Source organism: Ceratotherium simum, chromosome 29, assembly GCF_057802395.1.
Source record: "Ceratotherium simum simum isolate JZ-2026a chromosome 29, ASM5780239v1, whole genome shotgun sequence".
In the NCBI taxonomy this organism is placed as follows: domain Eukaryota; kingdom Metazoa; phylum Chordata; class Mammalia; order Perissodactyla; family Rhinocerotidae; genus Ceratotherium; species Ceratotherium simum.
The window spans coordinates 25,877,326-25,903,132 of record NC_141928.1 but is presented as its reverse complement, the minus strand read 5'-3'; the positions used below and the strand labels follow the sequence as shown (position 1 = coordinate 25,903,132).

Sequence of the window (25,807 nt, the reverse complement as noted above, 5' to 3'; positions counted from 1 at the left end):
GCAGGGGTACATGAAAGGAGTGCATGATGGCAGCCATGGGGTGGGCAGCAGAGACCACCTGCCCTCACTTAGCTCTGGAGTAGGGGGCTGGCCAACCTTTTCTCTAAAGGTCCAGACGGGACATATTTTAGGCTTTGTGGGACAGAGGGCTCTGTTGCAACTGCTCAACTCTGCCATCGTAGTGCCAAAGGGACCATAAACCATATGTAAATAAATAGGTGTGACTGTGTTCCAATAAAACTTTATTTATAAAAACAGGCAGGATTTGGCCCCTAGGCCATAGTCTGCAGCCCCTGCCTAGGGGCAGGCAGAGGAAGGTGATGGCCCTGCCAACTTGGACTGCTATTCTCTCTTACCAGCATTAGCAATGCTGAGGGGTTCTCTTAATAACCCCTCTTCAGGGGGTAGATCTGCTTGCCAACTGTGTGCCCTCATCTCTCTGAGCCTTAGTACCCATCTATAAAATGGGCTTAAAAATACCAACTTCACCGCTTATTAGAAGAACTCACTGAGCTGATATAAATAAGTGCATAGCAAACACTAAGCACGGAGTAGGCACTTGGTATCAGGCAGCTGCTATGGTCACATAAAAAACTCCTAACTCTGAAGGCTGAGCCAACTTCCTTATGCAGCCTTAGGCGGCACGTTCCTAATGGAAATTAAAAATTCATCTAAAGACTGCTTCAGAGCATAAAACTTCCTTATAAATCACACAACATACCTTTAGATTAAATCCAAATTTTCCATCTTCGTCTGGCGTGATACGGATCAAGACTAAGTAGCCGTCACCATTATCATTCTGGAAAACATGGGAAAGTGGTCAGCTATGTTACTTCCCTCTCCAGCAGTCGGTGATACGATATTTTCTTTTAGTCACAACTACTTAATTGCCCATGAGGTGCCTCTGCACGGGGAAGCCTGGGGGGGTCACCTGGCGACTTCAGCCCACAGGACCTGAGCTCACTCACCTTGTCACAGTAGTACTGGCTGGAGTCCTCAGTGGAGCCCGCTTTGGTCACCCTGTGGAAGTCCTCTAAGAACTGCTGATCGACGCCATCTGGTGAGCAGGAGCCTGGAGCATTTGAAGATGGAGACACAGAACTGGATGACTTCTGGGTCAGGTAGCTGTGCGCTGGATTGTTCTCGGATATACTCCTTCATCATGGGGAAGGAGGAGATATTTTAATAACTGGCTTAATATTTTGTCAGAGCAAACATTACTGACTGTTAGGCCTGGCATCCCACAGTTGCCACAAATCCTTGGAACCTTAGAAGAGCTCCAAAGGTCAACCCCAGGGCTCTGGCACACCCCGAGTCCACTGGCTGCCCTTGCCCCCATCTGGCCTACTATCACCTTTAGCCTTGGGGAAAAGGGGCAGGAGGGCAGGGTTGATTCAGGAGCTGCTGAAAACTCAGCTCCCTTCTCAGCTGTTTTAGGAGGGTGATCGGGAAATGTGCCAGCTACTCAGATGGTTTAATTATTAAAGCTCACTCAGATGCACATGTCTCCACCCCTTCTGAAAGCTTTTCCTTCCATCTCATTCCTGCTGATAGCTCTGCTCCATAAGACTCTTGGCTACCCAAAGGAAATGGGACTAATGTTGCATATTCAGGACAATTCATATTAATCTTCATTTACATTATTTGCCTGTGACATCCATTAGTTGCCCACACTGAGATTACACGTTTTATTTTCCTCTCGTATGGGCCCTTCTGGATCTTAGAGCTGCATTATCCAATATGGTAGCCACTAGTCACATGTGGCTATATAAGATTAGAACAGTTCCTTCGTCATACCAGTCACATTTCACAAATACTCAACAGCCACATGTGGCTAGTGGCTCCTATAGTGGACAACACAGTCATAGAACATTCCCAACATTGCAGGAAGTTCTACTGGACAGTGCTGTCTTAGAGAATTACAGTCTATAAGAACCGAACAGACCTCTGTGGTCATCTGGTCCAACTCCCATTTCACAGATGAAGAAACTGTGGTCGAGAGAGGCTGAGTGACTTTCCCCTCGCTTAACAGACAGAAGTCTGATGGACATGGGTCCCCAAGCATCTCTCCTCTCCAGGCCATACTAAGTCTGCTCCTAAGACCCCTCATCTCTAACCTCACAGGGCGACAGGGATTAACCACGTCACCATCACTGTACAGGACACTCAACTTCTCTGCATCATGTACCCCCAGGCGAGACCACTTCCAGAGCCGCGAGCCTAGCAAAAGATGCCTTAAAAAGTCTACAGAATATGGGGTTTTCCTCACGTTCTACAGACTTCTCCACATTCTAACCTCATACGAGGTTAAGTGATTCAAGAGGTGAGCAAAGACATTCAGTGAAACATAAACAAGAGAGTTGCTGTTGCCTCTTTAAACCTTTCTTTCAAGCCCTTATCCATGAATTTCATTAAAACAGTGCTTCTCTGTTTCCTAGCAAGTTCAAATTAGCTTACTTTAAATATAAAATCTGTATCATAGTCACACAGAATGATTCACAGTCTCAATTTATTTGAATAAAAAAATTCAGTGGCAGACCAATGTAGAAACATAGCTCTATGCAAGAGAAGAGTTTGGTCTTACAGTTTTCAAGTTGCTGGTTGAAGGAACTGTGTTATGCATGGGGAGGCATTTCAGAGAGAATATTGTGGAACTGAGGGGTATACTAGTGGTAAGTTTTCAGAATGAAAACGAACTAGACTTAAATTCACTTAAAAGGAATCTAAAAGATAATTTCCCCTCACTCCTTCCCTTGCCCAGAGCAACTTTACTGTGTTAATGATTACAAGAGCATCCCCTAGTGGCAAGAAGGGGAACTGCTTAGCAGTTACTAAGCAAGCCAGAGCCATATGGGTTTAGGAAACGCTATTTCCAGTTCTAGGGGTGAACTTGAACTTTTTAACATGAAGAGATTGCAAGAAAATAGCATACATACTTCAAATGTTTGGAAGATCTGGAGGGTGACAGCGATGGAAAGGGTGAAGGGCATGTAAACAAAAAAAACCCCAGAAGAGCAAGGTGACAAATTGGAAGAGAACAGATCAATTTCAGTAAGACCGTAATATATGTTATATTCATCATGTTCACTTAATTTCTACATTTTGAATGTGTGGATACATCATATAAGGTTTTAAAGTATTTTTTCTTTTTCAGTATAAAATGTAATGGTCTATCTAAAACAGCCCACAGTACTAAAAATAATGTATTCAAAGTCATTATGTGCCCAATCCTATTTTCTAAGTAGGGATGGAGAGGTACTTTTAGACCGTAATTGATTGAACACATGACGATATTTTTTTGGCTGATCAGCTGTGTACAGACATTCCCTGTAGGCTGTGGTAACGTTCTGCTCAGCGTGGAGGACAGACAGACAGATGGTGAGGAGGACCATCCAATGATGAGAAGCAACAAGAAGGCGGCAGCTGGATGCAGCACAGGGATGCCAGGAGTGAAGAAGCCAAACTAAGGGGGCTTCTCCCCTCCTTGGTGCTACTGAGAAAGAGCCTAGTGGGTGAGGAGGGAGAGAGGAGGGAGAGAGGAGGGGAGCTGCCCTGTGGAACCAGGATTCTACGGGGGTAACTGTGAAAGGAGCGAAGAAACGGATAGGCCGAGGGAAGCAAGAGGACAGAGGGCTGGATGAAGCCCAGGATTGCAGAGGAGGGAGCAGAAGCAAGAGATGTGCCCCTGAGGCAGGAGGGGGACCGCCACTGCCGTGTGGAAGCCAGAGCAGCCAGGGAGGGACTGACCACCCCCAGCTCCCTGGAGAGAAAGGCGGAGACAGACAGACTGACAGGCCGAGACACAGGTATTCGCCCTCAGGAAAGAGACGCTTCAGAACTGTAAACGCAATAGGTATCAGAAACAAAAGCCGTGACAGAATTCATTTCCCTGAAGAGAAGCAAAGTTAAAGAAATTAAAAACGGCAAGATTACCCAAGGAAGAAAGACTCCCACGAGATGCTCTTTATACCCCTCTTTCCTAAACCCTAGAAGATTACAAAGACCCCCCCCACCGACTGCCCAAAACCTGTGAAACGGAGCAAAGTTGTGCTTCCCCTGAGTGCTTCTAACTGGGCGAGGAGCATTCGCTATGGCGGTGTGACAGAATAGGGGCCGTTTTGCGCCGCGTTTCTCAAATCTAGGAGCTTCTCAAGGTCGGGAGAGACCCTAGTCCTCCTCCTATTCCTCTCCTAGTGCACTTTTAACACAGGGCAGGCTCAATTAAGATGCTGAAGGAAAAAAAAAAAAACTGCCTTAACCAGGTGAGTTACTCTAAAAGAACACAAAATTTACTCAGCAAGCTGGATGCTCAGGTGAGAAGAAGGTGGGTTAAACAGTTCTCAGATTATGGGAGATCAGAGCTGCTGAGAACGTCAAGAATGTAACGTTCACACGATCACCTGGGGGTGTGTTACAATGCAGACTCTGATTCAGCAGGCCTGGGGTGGGCCTGAGAGTCTGCACACCAGCAAGCTCTCAGCGGATGCTGAGTTTCCTGGTCCACAGCTAAAACTGAAGTAGCGAGGGGCTAAGAGAGAAAACGCACAGTTTCTTTCGAATAAGATTCCTGGGGAAATTTATCACATGGATCCTTACATAAGGGTCATTGAGCACCAGAAAGAATACTGTCTTCAAGTACGGGTTTTTATGAGATGGAGAAATTCTTCACATCATACTCTTACCTCTGTAATAAATGCCAAGGGACCAAGATCAAACTCAAGAAGCAGCTAATGGCATGTGTTGCTTTCTGAGCTCTATGTTTCTTCATTAATGGAATCATGGGTTATGTATCTGGCCCCCAGGCTGCCCCCTCAGGTATTAAGATACCTCAATGGCAAGAAAAGCACTTGTTAAGTTTCAGTCAATTCATGCTTGAATTCTGACAGAATTTCTCATCGACATATGCCCTGCAGTAACACCCACCACATGGCTCTGCTCACAGATGACAGTTAACTAAAAACGCGTCAAAGTAAATCTGTTTGATTCCTTGGTGTGCAGAGATACTGCGTGATGCTGCTCATAGGACACGGGTACCTGACGTGGAAGTGGCACAGGGGGCATCCCATCGTGAAAACTTGGGAGCTTGTTTGTACTTTATCCGAGCACCTTCTCCTGCTTCCTGTAACCATCTGTCCATCTGTCTGTTCATCCATCCATCCATCTGAGTAGTCACTGAGTATCTACTAAGTGCCAGGCGCCACGCTGCATTTGGAGGAAGGAGAGGTGAATAGGGCCCTATCCTTGCCCTCAAAGAGTGGTCTAGTTTAAGATCAAGTAATCAAACAATATTACCATGTTGTAATGGAGATGCTCAGATGACTGGGGACAGAGGGAGGCCAGGAGAGGCTTCACAGAGGAGGTGGCGCTTGAGTCTGACAGATGAATTAGGCGTTTGAACAGGGAGTCAAGAGGGAAGGAGAAGGTATTCTAGGCAAAACATGAAAAACCAAAGCAGCGGCATAGGCAAAGGCATGAAACTCTGAAAAAGTACAGAGAAAGTATTTATGCAGGAGTGACATGCTTGGGCATGGATTTCAGAAAGATACGTCTGTTATCCTTGTTAAGGATGGCTTGGGAGGAGGAGAGACCAAAGACAGGAGGACACCCAGGACATTACTGCAACAGTCCCCAGGAGAGGTGACGGTGGCTAAACAGAGGCAGTGCAGTGGATGGTAGAGGGGTCCAACTCAAGATATGTTTGGGAGGAAGAATGAACGAGGTGAGAAACTAGAGGAGGAAGGTGGAAGAAAAGGAGGAGTCAAGGATGACAAGTTTCCAATAGGTGTAAACTAGGTGGTACTGAAACGTGGCCCCAATCACCAAGACGAAGGAGGAGCCATAGGTTGGACATGAAGATGAGTTGAGATTGGGCCACGCTGGGTTTAAGGTACTTGTCAGACGTCCCCATGCAAGCAGGCCAAAGTCAAGTGAAGGACAGGCAAGGTGCAGGGAAAATGAACAAGTCCTAATGAAACCCCGTCGCTGGCTGGTGTCCTCCGAGAGACACTTAGATGGTGTATAGATCCTGTCACCATGTTCAAATCTGGGTGCCATCCTCGAGTAAAGGACTATGTGCACTTGGAGAACAGTGACTAAGAGGGTGAAGGATGGAGAGTGGCCACAGGAATCAGAATTGTCTAATTGAAGGGACAGTAGATGGGGTTGTCAGGTAGCATTGGAAATGGATGCCATTTATGCTCTAGGAGCCCAAGGCAGGGACCTTTGGAGGGCAAAGCTCATGCTGAGTCAGCGTCCATTAGGACAACTGGGCTGTCCACCAACAGAACAGGTTACCACCCTCAGGAGAGCTCCCCATCACTGGTGGGGTGACCAGGTGACAGGGCCGAGGGAATTCCTACACTGGCGACTTGGCTGAAGAAGGGAATTCCCAAAGTCCCTTCCGATGCACAGAAGTTTTTAAAATATTTTTAACAGTGGCAAATTACACATAATATAAAATTTACCATCTTAACCATTTTTAAGTGTACAGGTCAGTAGCATCAAGTGCATTCACATTGTTATGTGCACAGAAGTTTTGAAATAAAAAGTGACAGCTGCCTTGGGTCTCGTGGAACAAGGCAGGCTCTACAAAGAGAGAAGCAAATAGCAAAGGTGTTATGATGACACGAAGCCCCCCTCACTCTGAGAAGCGTCTTATCTCATGACCCGTTGAAATAATTGTGATAATACAACAACAAAGTTCTACAAATACAACACTCATCTGCCCTAAAATTTGCTTTCCTCCAGTTTCTGCTCTGCAAAGGGATGTTTTCCTCCCATTTCTCTGGGTGGTGGGTTTTTGTTTCATGCCACAAAGGAAACTTCCTTCTCTGCAGATTTTGATGTTTGCTCTGAAGCAAAGAAAGGAACGCAGAAAGGCTGAGAGAACGTTGGAGTAACAAAAAAGTACAGCCTCCTTGGACACAGAACAAACTGGCAAGGATTCATAACTATAATCATAAACTTCGCTGTGCTGCTATAAATACGGAACCAGCCGGCGGTGACTCACGCCCTCAGACAATGTTCAGAGAGCCTGAGCCGCACCGCTTTGGGTTTAGAGCCAAAGTCGAACCCTTCTTTCCTCCTTTCTCTCCTTCTTGTTTAAATGGGTACAGAACATTACATTTAATTCTTCTTTCTAAAAGGAACCCTCCTCGCTGTCTGTAACATTATTCATCTGATTTCTCTGACAGAATACTTCTTTTTGCCTCTTACAAATCTGCTGTATAAAACATGTCAAACGATTCTTAAACATTTTGCAAATACTCACTGAAGTCACCACCACAGTTTTTTTCACCAAGTACAGACCAAACTTCCCTTCTGCCGTGGGCAATGGGGGGCCCCCAGACTCTCAGGGAGGCCAGCTGCCTCTGAAGACCTGGCAGAAGGGGGCTCCCCGCCAGCAGGAAGGGGTCCCCTACCTAACCGAGGTGGTCGGGGCTGTGACTTGACTCTGTGAGACATCTACTGCTGGCAAAGCCACAACGACAAGGAAGTCTGCCTTTGAACCACCGTTATTTGCTACTTTTAACATTTAGCTGCAAAATAACAAGTGCCCCAGAATGACACATCTTACAAGGTCTCACAGAGGATTTTCAGAAAGAATTGATGTGCAATGCATAGGGGTGAGCAAGACTAGAAATTACTTAAATCAAATAGGGCTCGAGGAAGTGAATTTTAAATTTTATGAACTTAAACTTAGCTAGGCACACGTGGCTAGCGGCTCCTATACAGGACCGTGAAGGTCCAGATGCTCTGCCATTCCCTGACGTGATAGCAGACCACAGGAGGAAAATCTGATGTAGGACATGTAACCAGGCTTCTCGGAACCCTCTTCTCTTTTACCAGAGACAGAGCCCCATCGCGCGACGATGAAGGCTGACAATGTGCTATCTGCCCAGCTGGCCTGGAGGCCCCTGAAGGCAAAAACTCATCTAATTCGCCTTCATGTTCCCTCAATGAGCAGCAAAGGGTGTATAAAGTGTGTTGCTAGACTCAGCAATGAAGGTAGCCCTTAAAAATGTCCACTCCCCACTGGACAGAATCCATCTCTCCTCCCCCTGGCACTGACTGTGTAATGAGACATCGGGGTGCTGGGCTGTAAGGGCTCTCAGAGGCCGTCCATGCACCCCTGGGTCCACAGACAAGCAGTGAGGTGACTGGTGACAAAGATCCAGACTGCAAGCAAGACAATGATCCCAAACTCACTCTCAATTTCCATTTGAGAAATGCCCTTTGAGCTTGAAGACATTCTGGGGGTTCACTCCACTTTAAGAGTGATAGAATAAAGGTTTTAGTCTAAATAAATGCTGTCAACGGTACTTTCTGTGACGATGAAAAGGTACTACATCGGTCCAATACGGCAGCCACTACCTACATGTGGTTCTTGAGCACTTGAAATGAGGCTTGTGTAACTGAGGGACTGAATTTAAATTTTATTTTAAATAACTTAAATCTGAATAGTCACATATGGCTAGTGGCTACTGTAATGGACAGTGAAGGTCTAGAAGCTCCCCAATTCCATGATAGGACTGCAAACCACAGTAGGGAGATCTGACATGGAGGGTGTGACTGGGCTTCCCATCAGTTCCTTCCTTCTCAGTCAGTTCCCTAGATTCTCTTTCTCCTCTCACCAGAGCCAGACTCAAACTGGCTCAAGAGATACACGCCTGCACTCTGCCTAGATCTAGATTTGTAAAACCACAGTGTCACACAGGAATTCACATCCTGCCACTTAGCTCAAGGCGGGAGCAAGAGATAGTGATCATTTCAACAAAAGCATCATTCATGCTCAGGTCACAAGGAAACAACCAGAGGATTATTTAACCAGAGGTGTTAAGAACACAGATAAGCTGGAAACCACATCCGCTGTGGCCTGTGGTCGGGGACAGCAGAGGGGCAGCAACCTCACACAGAAGTGGGAAGCGAGATTTGCAGTTCTCTTGTGATGCCTGGAGCACAAGGAGGATGCATTTAATGCTTTAAGCCTAGTAGTCAAGTGCTGAAAATGTACAGATCAACTGAAGTGCCTTCTTGCTAACGCTCCGCTGTGAGGGGAGGCAATATGTTTCTATATTTTGGACATAGTATGGGACTTAGAATGGATATCCAATGACTATGGTTGACTTCCTAATAGTTGACCCATTCCTATCACACTTTAGCTTCAAATGTCATTTTATTTATGACCTATGTCTTGTCCACTTCAAAAAAGGATTTGAGATAGCTTACTCTAAAATGTATGGATATGACAGAACTGTGAATTCATTAAAACAAGAGAAAAAAATAAGACCCACTCATAAGGCAAAGGAGGCAGAGCAGGGACTATATCAGAAACCTGAGCTAAGGGAAGCCAATGCAACGGAACATTACACGCAGCTCTGAGCCCCCTGGTAATCAAGTCAAAAAGGGAACTAGTGAATTAGACGTATCTTAATGAATAATAAAAGGACTCAAGCTAGTATTTTAGGAGAGACATTTTTTCCTGGCCTTGCGATGTGAAGGGAGTTTGTCACGTTAAAAAAAGGAAAGCAGGAACATAAAAGAATTTAATGCATACTGTCCTTGACAGAAATTTAACACAGAAAGTCAGAGATGTTCTATGCATGTTTTTTCTTTACAGTAACTATTCTTTGAAAACAAAAAGAAAACAAAAACCCTGAGGGCATACTGTGGTTCTGAGAAGGCTTTCTGTGGAGAGCAAGAGATAAGCGTATTTCCAGGGATCTGGACTCCTGCACTGCTAAAACTTTGACAATCTACTGAAATATTACTACTGTTAACATGTCTATCCCTCTGGAATATGAAATGATTTAAACTGGGATTTGATCACGAACTGGAGAGGAGACTATTCAAGAGAGCTAACAAGTACTGTATGTGGAGTGGGGGTCTTGGTCGTAGACAAAAAGAAGTGCAAGCCCTACACCCCAGGCACCAGCTTGCTTCCAGTGGGGCAAGGGAGAGTCTGCTTTGTGTTCTCACCCCGCTGACAGCACCCTAGGAAGCTGGCTGCAGGCTCCATCCCCAACGAACTCCTCAACAGCCCAAACAAGCAGAGACAGAGAAAGAGAACAGCTCAAGTGTCTTACTTTCGGTGCGGGCTTCGGTTCTGAGACACCTCGGAATCGCTGTCTTTCGGGGACAGGGAGCCCCTGTAGGTGTAAAACACATCTTCGGTTTCGGTAATGTACGTCATCTCGTTGGTGAGGTTGTCTGCGGAAGAGTGCCGCGGCTTTCGGATTTCGTGCCGGAGCCGAGGACTCCGCCTGGGTGGGGGAAAGGCTGCGCGTGAAGTGAGGAAACAAACTCCGCTTAAAGATGTTATCAGACATCAGTGATCTAACTTCGTGCCCTGACCCTTCTAAGGACGCTTTGGCTGACGTTGCTGGAAATCAAGAGCCGGTTAACCCATGACTACACCAGAAGCCACCAAGGGCCACTCGGGTCCCTGACACTCTCTGCCCAGTGGTGCAGACCCCAGAACAGCAGCCTCAGCTTTATAATTAGGCAGGTGAGATTGACGCTCTTGGGAAGTCGATGAGTGTCAATTAAGCGTGTTATTCTTCCAGAAGGATTCAAGCTCTCAATGCATCAGTGACAGGCCATATTGACTGCTGATCAGACAATTTTTCTGATTCATTTGAACGGAATAAGCAAAGGGTTTTGAAGCCAAAGTACAGTTTTTGGCAAAACTCAAACCTTATTTCAACTACATCTCTTCATGTGAATTTCGCTTGATCCAAGAAGGAATATTTGCTTTTTAAAATATATCCTTTACGTGGTATTAGATGGGCAGAGAAGCACCACCCAGTTCTTCCAAGACCAGCAGTAGCTGTGTGACCTTGGGCAAGTCACATCACCTCTCTGGGCCTAGTTGTACCTTCCTGCTCCTGAGAATGAATTAGATGAGGCAATGTTCTCAGGACACCGGGTGCAGCAGCTGGGCACCGGCTCCTGCAGTGAATGATCCCAGGCTGCTGATCTTTCTATTTTCCCTCAGTTTTTCCACCTTCCCCTTCTTTGTTAGCCATCTCGCCTTGAGACTGTCAGGGCCTCCACCATTCGCAATCCCCCTGGGCCCAGATAATCAATAATACTGCGTCCAAAATGGAGTAGAAAGGCTTGTGACTCCTCAGGAGAGGATCTATGAAAGGCAGAAGAGCTCCAGGCCACGGGTGTGGCAACACCCACCCGCTGTTCTCCTGGATGCTGTCCTGGGCCTCTCCTCGGGGCCCTGGCGTCACCGTGGAGATTTCCAGACAAATAGAGCTGCTATTTTATAGCACAAACTTACCGCTTTGGGGTAAGGCGCCTAATTTTGGAAACCAAGAAACAGATCTACCCGGTCACGTTACGATTGCTAACACTGAATACCATCATCATCCCTGCCCAAAGCAATTGGCCCCATGGAGGGTCCTTACCAAGCTGCCCTGTACAACAGCTCCTTTTCTTGCCTGCCTGTTAGACTGTCCCTTTGTCCTGGTAGAGCCCTCCTCAGGAATTGACAGGTCCACCCTGTCTTTCACGAAATAAACAGAAAGCCCCACTCTTATCCCAGCGTGGAGCTGGAGCAACGTTTCCAGCCTGCTTTCCCTTCTGCTGATGATGCCCGGCTGTTTTGGAGGCGTTCACAAAAATGGCCTGATGTCTTTGGGGAACATTATGATAAAATAATAATTCCATCTGATTTTTTTTTTTTTTATAGCTTACAAAGCACTTGCACTTCATTATTTCATTTGTGGCGATTTTTATACCCCTTTTACAGATGGGGAGACTGAGATCAGAGAGAGATAAAGAAACTTGTTAATTGCCACAAGAGCTAAAATCTGAGTCTGGGTCTTCCAGCTACAAACCCAGTGCTCTTCCCACTTGGCCAAACTGCCAGTCCTTCCTTTTCAGGCGAGACCGTCATCTTAAAAGTTGGCAAGCTACTTCCCGACGTGCATTTGCTACTGTTGCTGAGGGTCACACATCTTACAGCAGTTATATCACACATCTTGATCAGATTTTCCTAAAGTTTATTTTGTGTAATGTTAACGGGAGACATGAAATTAAATCAAGTTAAATGTACTTCTTTATCACAGGACTTCTCAGAACATTAATACGCTAATGTGTACCATAATTCCAAGAGGGGCATTTCACCAGGCTGCAGTTCTCAAATTTATTTAGACAAAATAGTAAAAAAAAAAAAAAAAGAACATCCCAGCATTATACACTAAGGAAAATGTTTAGCTAGACTTGTGCATTTCACGAGTGCATTTCACGAGAACAGTTACTTCAGCAATAGCCAAATACGCAAACATAAACTCTGATTGCAGGCCATCTATATTTAGGAATTTATTGAGTTTTTCTTCTTAAAAGAGAAAGTGTTTACTGGTGGGTAGTACAAAATAAAAGGAGGACATACCAGTTGGGAGTAATAGGAGGGGACCGAGAAGGTAGACTCTTGGTTTCTAAATGCTCCACTGATAAAGATCTCCGCATGGCTGGGTTCCACACCATCCCTCCAATCACCTTTTTGCAATACTGGTTATTTACAGACCTGAAAAACCAGACTCAGGTTCACCTTCTACACGGACATGTTCGACAAGACAGAAATTACAGTGTAAGTGAAACAGTCTATACACACTCCCTCCCTGACGGATGATGGGTTGACACCTTGATGAAACCAGCCAAGGTTACGAGGGGCACAGGTACACGGTCAAAAGCAATTCCTTTCTGCCCTGGCTTTTCCTTACGTTATTTCTTCTGGTGAAAATATTTTCTTGTCGGTACTACTGCAAGCAATCAATATAAGAATATAACCAAACCTTGCCAGATGAGAAGAACTTCAGGATAACATGGAAATATGGTTCAAGCCACTTCAAGGAATTCTCACTCTACTCACATGGCATGAGTACAAACATTATCCATCCTTCCAGATGCTCGTTATCCCACCGGCAGAAGCTGTCACTGTAAATCTCTGATAACTCTTGGAGAGAAGACTTGAGAATATGCTGAGACAGAGTTTCAGGCCATGTTCTTTGAATGTGCCACCCTGAAGGTTACTTTTGAATTTTATATATACCTAGAGAATTTAAATCTTAGCTATCTAGACCCCTCAGAGAATGAATTATTTGAGAGAATGCAGTTTGAAGCCGGTTTAGGGGAAACTCAGTTTTGGCATTTCTAAGGTTTAAACAAGAATAAGACATTAAATATTAATAAGACATTAAAACATTCCACACATTTCCTTGCAGCCTATAAACCAACAAAAACCAAACAGAACAAAAAAACAAAAGAACATAAACAGCATGAAACACTCCCTTGAATATCAATGTACTAATTCACAATAATACCGTTGCCACCCTGATCAAAATGCTCACAGTAGCATTGCTAGAATCTACATCAGAAACCAAATTACCATTGATTGAGAGCACAGCATGGGAACAAGGGCAGCAAGCCAGGTGATTCAAAGGTTTAACGCAGCAGTTCCCCAAAGTATGTGTCACGGGTTATTAATAGATACTCTTTGGAAAAAAAGTGTTCCATTGTCCCATTAACTTGGAAAATACTAAACAAGTTTCTTTTATGTGGAACCTCTCGGGGGCCCAATACACAAATATGTCGATGTATCTCTAGGGGGTTGGGCAAGTCATGTAACCCCTCAAAGCCTCAGGTTGCTCATCTATAAAATGGAGAAAATGAAGGCTGAAATTTGCCAGTACGCTGAAGCCGGTACTGGTAGTAAAGAATTGCTGACCTGAGCCACTGAAACACCCGCAACGTCCCAAGTGACTTGCAATGGTGGATTAAAGAAGGCTGCAGGTTCTTTGGCTCTTGAATCTAGCCCAGCCTGTGATCGTTTTGACCAAGAGCAGCTGTGCCAGTTCTGGGCCTAGCTTTTTTTTTTTTTTTTTTTTTTGCTGAGGAAGATTCGCCCTGAGCTAACATCTGTTGCAAATCTTCCTCTATTCTGTATGTGGGCCACCGCCACAGCATGGTCACCGACCAGCAGTGTAGGTCCGTGCCCAAGAATCGAACCTGGGCCACCGAGTGACGCATGCCTACTGTAACCATGAGGCCACTGGGGCTGGCCCTGGGCCTAGCTCTTAAGATGATTGGCCACTTCTGTCCTAGGCTCTTAGAGTCCTATGCCTCTGTGTAAGAAATCCAACTACCCTGTTGGAGAGTTCACACGAAGAGCACTTGAGAACACACAGAGGAGGGGAGGGGTCCAGGTGAGTCTAGCCCTCTGATCATTCCATCAGGGCACCACGTATGAGAGAGAAGTTGTCTTGGACCCTCAGCCCAGCCCAGCCACATATCACTTAGAAACCCCAGTCTATGCCACATGAGCAGCAGCAGCAGCTGGCCAAGCCCTTCTCAAACTCCCCACCCACAAAAACCTCGAGATATAATAGAATGGTTGTTGCTTTAAGCCACCAAAATAGAAGTAATTTTTTTACGCCACAGTGGATAACCAGCAACCCCCCACCCCGCCCCCCAAATCCTCTGTGTTGGCTGCATTTTACAGATGAAAATGAAAAAGCAAATTAAATTAAAACTAAAGTGACACGGGTAGAATTTAAACCCAGGCTGCTCAGCAATAGAGTCCACACGTTCAAATGCTCACCATCCACTTCTCAGCTGGGCTGAAGGGTCAGGCCCAACCCAAGTAAATACTACATTCCAATCAGTTACCTTCGTGACTTGTTCAGTAATAGAACTATGGAATGTATACAAATACTAGACAGTATTATAAGCTAAAAACTTTGAAAACATATTTGCTCTTGGTTCATCAGAAGCTGAGAGAGAGCAATCAGCACCACAAACACTATCACTGACACTAATAGAAATTTGCTGTTTATTCAATCTATAGAGTTACCCAGTGATTATCAACATAATAAAAAAGTCATTGGAATAGTCTGTCTGATACCATCAGATAATGCCTCAGTCAGGTGCATCATTTAGTCAGTAACAGCCACATCAACAACACAAAATCACAAGAACAATTTTCCAAACAAACAATTTAGAAACTGTAAGAATAATCTGATAAACAATGTTACCTCTTGTATTTAGAAGGCAGTCTTAGAAAAAATAAATACACAAAAATATGAACTGCATGGTTAGTTCAGTCATAGAATAACCTTTAATTTAAATGAAGTTAAAAATGTATAGATTTCTTTTATTACACTAGTCATTAAATATTTTAAATATCATCCGTGTGGATAACAGTACACACAGAATTGCTGTAAGAATTAAATACGATTATGTGCATGTAAACACTCAATAATTGTCAGCTATAATTGTTACTGTTATTTCATGATTGTTATACATAGTATATCTCAGTCACTTGACTCTGGAAATCTTTATTTCTGTTTATTCATTCATTATTACAGAGCATCCTATGGAATTAATGTTCTGCGGGAGAGGCTGTCTTTATGGCAACAAACCAGGAAAGCCCACATGCTGGGCACCACGACGACCCTCAGAGCCACCGCCATGTGCTTCCCTTATTGTGACATAGTGTGGCAGCAGATGCAATGCTGGCTGCTTGGGAGCTCTGAGGACAGGAGATGTGAGGAGGCAGAAATGAATGATGGGAATATGAGAAGTACCTGAGTGTGCGGAAGGAAACACTGCTGCCCCCGGAGAGACTCTCAGCCATGGTTCCGAGATCCACCGGCAGCCCCAGCTCCAATGCCTGGGGCCCCTGAGGGATGGCGTCCCCTCCCCTGACTGAGGACGTCCACTACCCAGTGGCGATCAGGACACGGTTGCGTCTCAGTCTAGTGTGGATACTGTCCCTAAAGGATACTCACTTTTTGGGGTTCCTCGAGCCCAGAGTCCAGTACTGAGACAGAACATTCTTCTCCTGAGGTAGTAGCTTCTTTGCCTGAAAGAACGTATGGTGCTCGACACACGATTTCCACAAGTTTTTGCAAGATCGGTAATTTAACATGTTGAAGGCCACAATATGTTCCCTGGATTCCGCCTGGGAGGAAAAACATAGTAGAGAAGTCATCTGCATAGACGGAGGAGCAAGGTCTCACCACATTCTATGCACACATCAGTGTCACCAGCTAAGATGCAATGGACAGAAAAAGGGCTTCCAAATGCCTCGGGCCACAGACCAGTGTTAAAGGAATAATCAAGAGTCGGATGTGTTAACCATCTTTCTGAATGTGGTAACAAAGATGACCAGAGTCTACTCCTTTTCATCACCTGTGGTCCTTCACGAACACTTTCATTTCAAATCTGCTTACTTTTCTAGGTTGGATATATTTGGAGCAACCAGGTAAGGTCTGTCGGATACTTTCCTTTGAAAATCTAGCTCTGGGAAAATCTTGTGAAGAAATAATCTTCTACCTATCAGATGAGAGGAATTAGTAACCCTTCGGATTTCTCTGCTTTCCACAAAGCACAGAGTTAAATCAAGTGCTCATATATCATTCAAATTATTTCCTTTGCCTTCATCCCACCTCAGTTTAGGTTGTCTATTTTCACGTCATATTACCATCTTGTGCATTCTGTGCCACCTTCAATCTTGCACTGGGGGGTAAGGAGACCCAGATTCTGGTCCTAATTTGCTCTGAGCTTCAGTGCTCTCATTTCTAAGAGTTCATTGCGATGTGGAGCCATTTTGAGTACATACTATCTTTGGAAAATTGGGAAACGGTCATAGTGACAGTAAGTGAAAAATATGCAGCATAACAAGACAGAGGGTAGTGTCGTGGACCGAGCTGGCATCTCGGATTCATGATGATGGCAGGGTCAAGTCCCAGCTCCTCCAACTACCAGCTGTGGGAGCTTCAGCTCTCTCACCTCTAAGTCGTTCTCCATGTGGATAAGCACACTGAGTTATCTAGACAGCTGTGGACTCCTCTTATGAGACACATAAAGGCAATGGTGCATTTTAAACACCAAGGGAAGGAAGCGACCTTGCTGACATTTATTGCTACTCTGCGGTGGGCTCTGCCAGGTGCTCCGACCAATGAGCTTTCATTTAATCCTCATGATTCCCTGAGGAGTGGGCATTATTGCATTTCTGTCAGCAAGGTCACTTGGGCTAGGGGAGGTTCAGTAACCTGCCCAGCTGGTAAGCAGAAGACCTGGGACCCGAACCCATTGTCTCCGACTCCAAAGCAAGTTACTCCTCCAACCAGAGAAGCGAAGTGAATCACAGAGAAGTGCTGGATCCTCTGACATCCATTTTCCTTCCACCATATGGCGCGCGCTTTCTTCCCTGGTATACATATGGCAAACTGCCTTTCCCCGCTGGGGAACTAAGAGCTGACGTGGCTAAAACACAAGAAACAAAGCAAGCGTAGACATAACTCACCTGCTTTTGTCGCTGATGTATAAAGAACTTTTTCCTCTTGAAAGAAATTTTTAGTATGTTCACCCTGTAAAAAATAAAATACAAAAAAAGCACATTGGGGATCAGCTGGGTTGTAGCTGACGTCTCTCGATGTGTGTCCTCTACTCCATGATCCCAACGATGGGGACTCTCGGCTTCCCAGAGTTTCCTTCAGCGTAGAAATGCTGGTGGCCCCATCGCCTCAGCCAAACTCCAAGGAGGTGACTGAAGTGGAGGATCACGTAAGGACCACTGGATCATGACGTATTCTTGTTTTAAATAACAAGAACCACGGGCAATGTGCTCTCTTTGCTGTCGGCTGCTTTTGTGACACTGCAGCTCTGCGTGAGCTGGTGTGTACCCGGGGAAGACAGCTGAGGGCAGTGGGGAGCAGTAGAAAGAGGACAGAGCAGCCAGACTGGGTCACATCCCAGCTCCATTACTTAACAGCCATGTGTCAAGCAGCCTCTCTATGATCTGCATAATAACACAATTATAGCCACCACCAACGGAGTAGCTTTTATATACCAGGTCCCCTACTAAAAGCTTTACAAGCAGTCCCTCAACTAAGCCTTGCCAACAGTCCTGAAAAATACGTTTTATTATACCCAGTTTTCAGATGAGGAAACTGAGGCTCAGAGATATCACCTAAGTGTTTGCGATCATTCAACCGGGAACGCCTGGAGCCAGGATCTGAGCCTGTGCTCTGACATCCTCCATGATGAAGTCTTCTCAACAGTGGGGACAGCACTGCCTTTCTCAGAGTTGTGAGGATGCAAGTCTATTGGATCCCCTGAGTTTTCAGACCAGAACCAAGCATTTTGTAAAAGTGCAATTAATAACTAAGGAACTGCACTGAAAACACAGTTCCTGCCCAGAGGAAGTTCTCTGAATTCTGGCCAATGCACTGCCCAGGAAAAATTCTTAACTCCAAGACCTGCCTTGTGCCACTTTATCCACATTGCCATAAACCCCAATCATAGGGTGATGGGTGGTGGTGGGGTAGGGAGAGCGGGAGGGGGTTACTGATGAGAATCAAACGCGTTTTCCCAAGTATTGAATCTGGGTCAAATTCAGAGGTCAGAAGTAAAAGCTCGGGGAAAATCTCTATCCCCTCTTTAGAAATAAAAGTTTAAAATTAGAGGTAATGGGCCGGCCCCGTGGCTTAGAGGTTAAGTGCACGCGCTCCGCTACTGGCGGCCCGGGTTCAGATCCCGGGCGCGCACCGACGTACCGCTTCTCGGGCCATGCTGAGGCCGTGTCCCACATACAGCAACTAGAAGAATGTGCAACTACGACATACAACTATCTACTGGGGCTTTGGGGGAAAAAAAGGAGGAGGATTGGCAATAGATGTTAGCTCAGAGCCAGTTAGCAAAAAGAGGAGGGTTAGCATGGATGTTAGCTCAGGGCTGATCTTCCTCACACACACACACAAAAAAAGGTCTAAAAAAATAAAATAAAATTAGAGGTAACATTACTTTTGCTCAGCATATTTTTAAAGCATGATTCAGAAAATAATTAGAACTGGTTTTCACTTACCAAGGATAGAAACTTGTGCAAATATATTTTCGGTACACAGCAATGCCCGAGGAAGCAATTCCGATCATTAGATCTAAGTTGTGCAGATCCTGTAAGAAGTAAGATCTCAGATTCACAGTGTGTTATTGCCATGCTCATGCCCTCCAGTAACTCAAGCACCCACGCTTTTATAAATAGCAACATGTATGAGCTCCAAAGGGAAAATGTTAGTGGAAACAGGCAAAAATCCCCTCTTGACAGATACTTAAGATCTTAGTACTTAGCACCAAATTCTTCTAAAGTAAACGCACGCTGCCTGACAGCAACACCTGGTTTCCATCGGTTTTGAAGTTATCAGGAAAGCCCACTCATTCCACAGAACTGTGGAAATAAACATTCAATTTCAAATTTTCAACAATTAGTATTAGATATCATATTAAAATCAGACAGGCCTCGTCTCCTGCACAGCTTTATACAGATCTCAACTCCCATCACTGAAAGGCTTTAGCTATTATAACGAAGCATAGAACTGCTGACACCACATCCAATTAAGAAATAGATATTGCTTATAAATCCAACACATTCAACACTTATTAAGAGCCTACGGGCTAGACATTGCCACAGACAGCGAAGTTACAGAAGGAAGATAGAAGCTGTTTTAAATCCATTGGGGAACAAGGTGAGTATAAGTAAATAAAATTTTAAAATAAAACAGTTCCTTCCCTTGAGTCATCTATACCCCTTTTACCCAACTGGATACTCGGAATTATAAACGACGGGCTGAGTTTGACTGGGTTACCACTGAGTGTGAACCTTAGGTCTGCCACTTACTAGCTATGTTATTTTGGGCTACTGAGCCTCAATTTTTCCTTTTGAACACGAAGAATTATTGAACCCACCCCCAAGGGTTTTTATCAGGCTGAAATTAGAGAATATAAGTAAAGAATGCAGAACAGGGTTTGGCATGTGGTCAGTATAATAAACATTCAATCTCTTTTGCCTCTCAAGAGATAGTGGGACAAATCACTTATGAACAGTGTGAATGTGGGAAATTAGAGAAAGTGGCCAAAGAAAACAGTGTTGATGTGGTGGAAAGTCCAGAGAATATTCACTATTGGGAACCCAACTGAAACCACAGGCTTAATTAAAGCAAAACCAAATTTGCATGGTGAAGACCAGGGTTGCATTTAAACGTGGTATCTGTGATCAAAATACAGGGAAAGGTTAAGCCAGTGGGACAGAAGAACAAATTAGCAAATAAGGAATAGCAATAGCAGAATAAGGAAATGAATGAACGGTTTGGGTGGGCCAGTGACTTAGGTCTGAAATCTCCTGGTTCTGTGATCTTTCAGTCTGCACCCCAATCCCAGCCGCACAGACAGTTACTGTTTACTAAAGTCCCATCCCCATCCCCACATTTTCCAGCTCCATTTGCAGAGGGCAGGGCCATGTGACTAGTCAGGGTCAATGTGTTATAGCAGAAGTGATGTCTCTCTTCTGGGCCGAATCATTTAACAGCTGGTACGAAACCCTCCGGCTTCCTCTTCCCTTGTGACCAGCATGAGGCCAGGTGAAGATGGTGAAGCCACAAGACTGAAGTGGCCTAGACTGCTGAGTCACTGCACGGAGGAGGGCTGCCCCAGAGCATCGCCAGGACACACCGCAGACTCTGAACTGCTGAGAAATGAACTTTGTGGTATCAAGTGATTGAGATTTAGGGGGTTTTGGTTGATGCAGCATAGCCAGGGGTAACCCAGCTCTCTCTGCTACCTTGGGGGGCATCAGCCAGGCAGGTAATCATCTGGCCTCAGGACCCTCATGGGGCATGATGGCCGTTTCACTGATGGCACTGGGGGCGGGAGAGCACAGATCAACTCAGGCAGATATAAAGTCCACTTCACCACAGAAGAAAGTTCTCCACAACATTCCACTACAGACAAAATATTTGCAAGTGGAATAAAAATTAAAGGGCAAGTCCCAAAGTTGATATTTTGTAAGATCTGATGTCTTTTTTCCAACTTTATTACCTATGTCATGACTTGCCCGCCTCACAGTTATGGGACTGAAGTGAGACAAAAATAAATGAGAGTGTTTGTATGAATTACAAAAATATTATATAGATGTAAAGTTTTGTCGTTTACTCAACTTCCCTAAGCCTCGGTTTTCTTATCTGTAAAATGGGATGATTAGATTACCAATTTCACAAGGTTGCCATAATCTTTAAATGGAACAATGGCTAGTATGTAGTAAGTGTTCGACCAGTATTTGCTTCCTTTTTCTTTTCTTTTTTTTTTTTGGTGAGGAGGACTAGCCCTGAGCTAATATCTGATGCCAATCCTCCCCCTTTTTTCTTGAGGAAGATTGGCCCTGAGCTAACATCCGTGACCATCTTCCTCCACTTTATATGGGACACCGCCACAGCATGGCTTGACAAGTGGTGCGTCAGTGTGCGCCCAGGATCCGAACCTGCGAACCCCGGGCCGCCACAGTGGAGCGTGCGCGCTTAACCGCTTGCGCCACCGGGCCGGCCCCAGTATTTGCTTCCTTTTGGATATGATGTGGGTCAATTACATTAGTATGTCATTGCTCAAAGGTCACGTGCCAATTAGACAGTGCTGGGGTCATGTACTGAAGCCACTACTTCTGTGCTATGTGACCTTTGATAAGTTCCTATCAGTTTCTCCATCTGTAAAACAGGGTAATGATAATACCTACCTCATAGTATTACTATGGGAATAAATAAGCTACTGTGCGTAGCACATAGAAATTGGTCAATACTGAGCAGATGACAGATATTAGTCAATTTTACTTAAAAAGTTACAACCAATTTAAAATATTTGACTTTGACAATCATACCATAATCTAAAAAACTGAGTAACTAGCTCTAACTTAAGCAGCACTGAGAGTAAGTGGTAGAAACTTTGCCTCATTAAAGTATCACTCAGCAAATAGATTTATATGCTTTTTTTTTGCCTCTTTAGCCATAAAATGAAATGGTCTTACAGAAATTACTTGTTTCTAATCCCCTGACCCTCTAAAAGGAAAATGTCTTCAAGTACAAAGGCAAACAGGGAAAAGACAATCAGATAACCAGCAGAACTCAATGTAATTTTACAAACCTTCCAAATATCTTTAAAAAAAAAGGTCTTGTTTACGATACTGGAAAAGAAATAGTTTGATCAAGAAGCTTTCCAACTCTTATAAGTCAAAATCAAAATAATCTTTCAACCAGAACGTGGCAGGATACATACCCTGCCACCGTGCAGCTCTACTCCATAGAAGTCGAGGGTCCGGGCGATGTTGATATAGCAAGATTCAGCTTCTGACTGTTTCAGCCCACTACAGAAGAGAGGAGATGCAGAGCTCACCCAAAAAATGGAGGATATTAACTCCAAGTTTTAAAATTAATAAAAATTTGAAACATTTGATAACATTTCTGTTAGGTTATTAAACGCCTTATGTTATTAATCTTAATCTAACCCCAAATTCTCCTAAACCAAGTTTTTCTTCTTGTCCAACGAACACGACTTCATCTAGCCTGCTCATTTATTAAATAATACTTCTCACTTAGTGGGCTCTCAACATTCAGATATCGAAGACTGTCTCCTTTTCCTGCCCTACTTATTCCAAGGTGATTAATTAACAGGTACTTTTAGGTCTTTCTGCCTTGATCTATCCTTTTAGCAGCAGCCTCAAACTTCCAAACGTCACTGTGCTATTTTAGGAGCTGGCTTCTGCCAGGGGAGCAATTCCGGGAGAGAGGTTTGGCAGCGCCCTTTTAGAAAGGACGCTGGCTGCTGGGCCTTTGTCTTTACCTCCTTTCCAAGAACGTGACGTCCCTTGAGAACTGTCCTGCTCGGTCGGGGTGGCCCTTACTTGACCCGAACAGCTGCCACTGCAGCTTTGAACAAAATGAGGCAAAAGAGGAGGGCAGAACCTGGCATATTTGTCGGAGCTGGGTCTTGCCTGGAGGCAGCTGTGCTCCCTTCTCGAAGTAACGCGGTTTCCCAAACTGAACCCAGAGGGACCTTGGGATTCACCCCGCCTGGCAGCATTTACATCCACATGCCCGTCTACTCAACACCAGCAGAAGGAATGGCCCATTTTATTAAACGCGGCAAAATGCTAAAAGGTTTATCGGGTAGCGCCAATTTGCGGGGCAATCAGATTTCAAAATGGGTCATTTCCTTCAGGAATTAACTGATTTCAATGACATCCTGAAACGGAACGCAGCAAGTTACCCTGAACTCTTACTGGTGTGTACAGTTCACAGAAAGGCTAGTTATGCTAAATATATCTGCCATCATAACAGCTCACAGGCTCACAAATCCCCGACAGCTTGAAAGAGAATTCATGAGCAAAAGCAGAGAACACATCAAACAGAGGGACCCGAGGTCTGACGGTACCTGATCCGAGTTCCACGTAGGCCGCCCACCCCTCCTCACCTGTGCTGCTTGTGGAGAGATTCCACCTTCATTAAAAAGTCATCGCTCTGGTCTGGTATAAACTGACTATCGGAAAGATAGCCTGGATGATGAATGGAAGAATCATAGTCTCCAAAGCGAGCTATCACGACAGAATGAGGGGGAAATTGCCTTTTTAATAGGGTCTGTGTGTACAAGCATCTACAGCATCACAATAAAACATTAATTGGAAATATTCTTCCGAGAAGTTCTGCCACTACATGACCTTGAGTTTCTCATTCGCTCCAGATTCCACATTATCTGAACTCGCATTCTGGGCTAAGTACTGCCACACATGGTCCAACCGATTCACTCTCCCCGAGGACACAGGACGAGGAGAGTGCTGGAAGCTAGGTCTTATCCTAACCCCACCGCTGTCCCATACTCTGTGGGCAGCAGGTACCCCTGGATACACTCACACCCCTGGATAAAGGAACATAAGAGCACCCACTCAGAACATGCCACGCTGTATGCCAGGCACTGTGCCGGCTGAGTACCCCAAGGTTATTCTGTAACACTGGACCACCCTGCTCTAAAAAGTGTGTGTGGGCAGGAGAGGTCATGCTGACCTAACCGCTGTTTGCATCTTGACTCACTACCTGGGATTCTGGGAAGTATGGAAGAAAGGAAACCATGATGTGCTCAGAGACCAAGGGGTGGGGGTAGGGGGATGGAGGATCTGGGCCCTGGCAAGGCTGGTGGCAGAGTTCTGGGGAACAAGGAAGCATTCTTAGGGAAATCAGAAGACAGCTGCTGGGGCTGCCAGGGAAATCATGCTGGGGACCTGCAGGAAGAGGAAGGGGGGCCATACAGAGGCACTCCCAGACTGGTCCCTGGTCCAAACGGCACCTCTCCCTCAAGACGTTTGACTACCATCTGCAGACGTGATTCCTTGATGTCAATGATGGGATGAGTACTCCTGAGTTGTGCAGTGCCCAACCTGTAAAGTGTACATGGCTCCCCTGAAGACTCAAACCATCTGGGTGTCTGGACTGTTAAGGAGACTGGGAAAAAGGACCCTGGCTGAGGAGCCAAGGATCTGGCTTATGGGACCCAAGGACACCTGCTTCTCTTCTCCAAGATTCAGTTTTTCCATCTGTATAAAAACCTGAGTGAGGAAGACAATTTCCAGCTCTGATGGGCAATTAATCTAGTATTCCACTTCCTTGACAAAACAAAAAAAGACTATTTCATCTTCTTAAAACTATTAACCCTGATCTTTCCAAAGGTTTTAATGAATTCTTCCTGCAGCCGGCTTCAAGGCTCGGAGGCTTCTGAGGTCTCACGATTGTTTTCAGAGTACCCATTCGACACAGAAGATTTCTAAATCAAACAACTCCTTCTCCGTCACCAGGACAGGAATTGGGGAAAGCTGCGGTGACGCCTCATGGCCAATCTCAGAAGGAGAGAGGAGCCAGGTGGTTGCTCAGGTGAATTTCATCACGAAGTTGAAAGGTCAGAGCAAGGCTGTCTTTCTTTACATCCATCGAGCCTTGCTTAACCTCGACTGCCATCACACAGGGCTGTTCTCTGAGAGCACTGTAGTGAAGAGATCTGTTTCCTACTTACACTGTCCCTTGCGGGCTGGGAGTGGGTCAGACTCATCTTTAGGGCTTAGCACCTAGGTATGGCACACAGAGTTGCTCAGTGATGTGCTTACTCGTCACTGACGTGTACAGAGGTTTCTGCAAAGTTCAATTTTGGAAAAGGAAAAGGGCAGCAGCAAGCCAAGTGACCTATGCATGCAGACTTGGTTAAGGGTAGACCACAGGCTGTTAAGGTCAGCTATATGCGACTAAGCTGTGGGCAGAAATGTCAAGGCTGCATGATGTAAGCACAAGTGTGATTTACAGGTGAGTCTGTGCATGGTGAAATATACGATAGTGCATTTACAGGAAACAATTTAGACACCCTGACAGAGGGTCCCCAACGAGGAAAGCTCAAGAAAGCCTTAGAATCACCTCGACCAAACTCCTCATGTGAAAGGGGAAGAAACTAAGGTCCAGAGAGAAGGGACTTACCCCTATCACAGAGAGTTTTTCAGCTTAGTCAAGATCAGAACCCAGCTGATCTGTGCCCCAGCTAATGCTCCCACCGTTCCAGCAGCCTGGCAGGCCTGAGCTGCCGCTGGCCATTTGATGACAATAATGGTCATGTCCCCAGAGGGCAACCAAATGCTGCAAATGACTTTCTTGAGCCTCAAGGCAGAGTCCTATTAAATTTTACTCTGTTGGTGTCATTAGCTCATGGAGATTCTCTGGGATCTCGATTTGGTCATCCATCATATTAGCTAACAGTCTCAACTCCTGTGCAAACATCAACAGCAAGGTTCTCTCTCTGGTCAAGTCGCTGACAAACGTCTGTACTTAACGCATGACCAATGAACCTCCCTGTAGGGTGAGTTTCCCTTGAAATCTTAGTCGGCTACTCTGTGCAAAGTCCTGTACTAACCACTAGGGGGAAACCAAGTTAAACAGTCACAGCA

At 45.2% G+C, this 25,807-nt stretch overlaps 1 protein-coding gene across 7 annotated transcripts in view; it reads right to left on the bottom strand.

Annotated features, from left to right (window-relative positions):
* PTPN3 (protein tyrosine phosphatase non-receptor type 3) overlaps positions 1–25,807 on the bottom strand; it is a 107,485-nt gene that overhangs the window by 30,641 nt on the left and 51,037 nt on the right. For 5 of the 7 annotated variants that reach the window (XM_087419333.1, XM_087419329.1, XM_087419330.1 and 2 more), the window contains exons 8-16: positions 23,305–23,425; positions 22,111–22,198; positions 18,881–18,969; positions 17,321–17,384; positions 15,801–15,973; positions 12,404–12,538; positions 10,086–10,262; positions 969–1,155; positions 722–799 (exon numbers count right to left, since the gene is read on the bottom strand). In XM_087419333.1, coding sequence (XP_087275459.1) covers positions 722–799; positions 969–1,155; positions 10,086–10,262; positions 12,404–12,538; positions 15,801–15,973; positions 17,321–17,384; positions 18,881–18,969; positions 22,111–22,198; positions 23,305–23,425 — 1,112 coding nt within the window. The remainder of the gene's footprint in view (positions 1–721; positions 800–968; positions 1,156–10,085; positions 10,263–12,403; positions 12,539–15,800; positions 15,974–17,320; positions 17,385–18,880; positions 18,970–22,110; positions 22,199–23,304; positions 23,426–25,807) is intronic. The other 2 variants (XM_087419334.1, XM_087419332.1) reach the window with 1 other exon arrangement.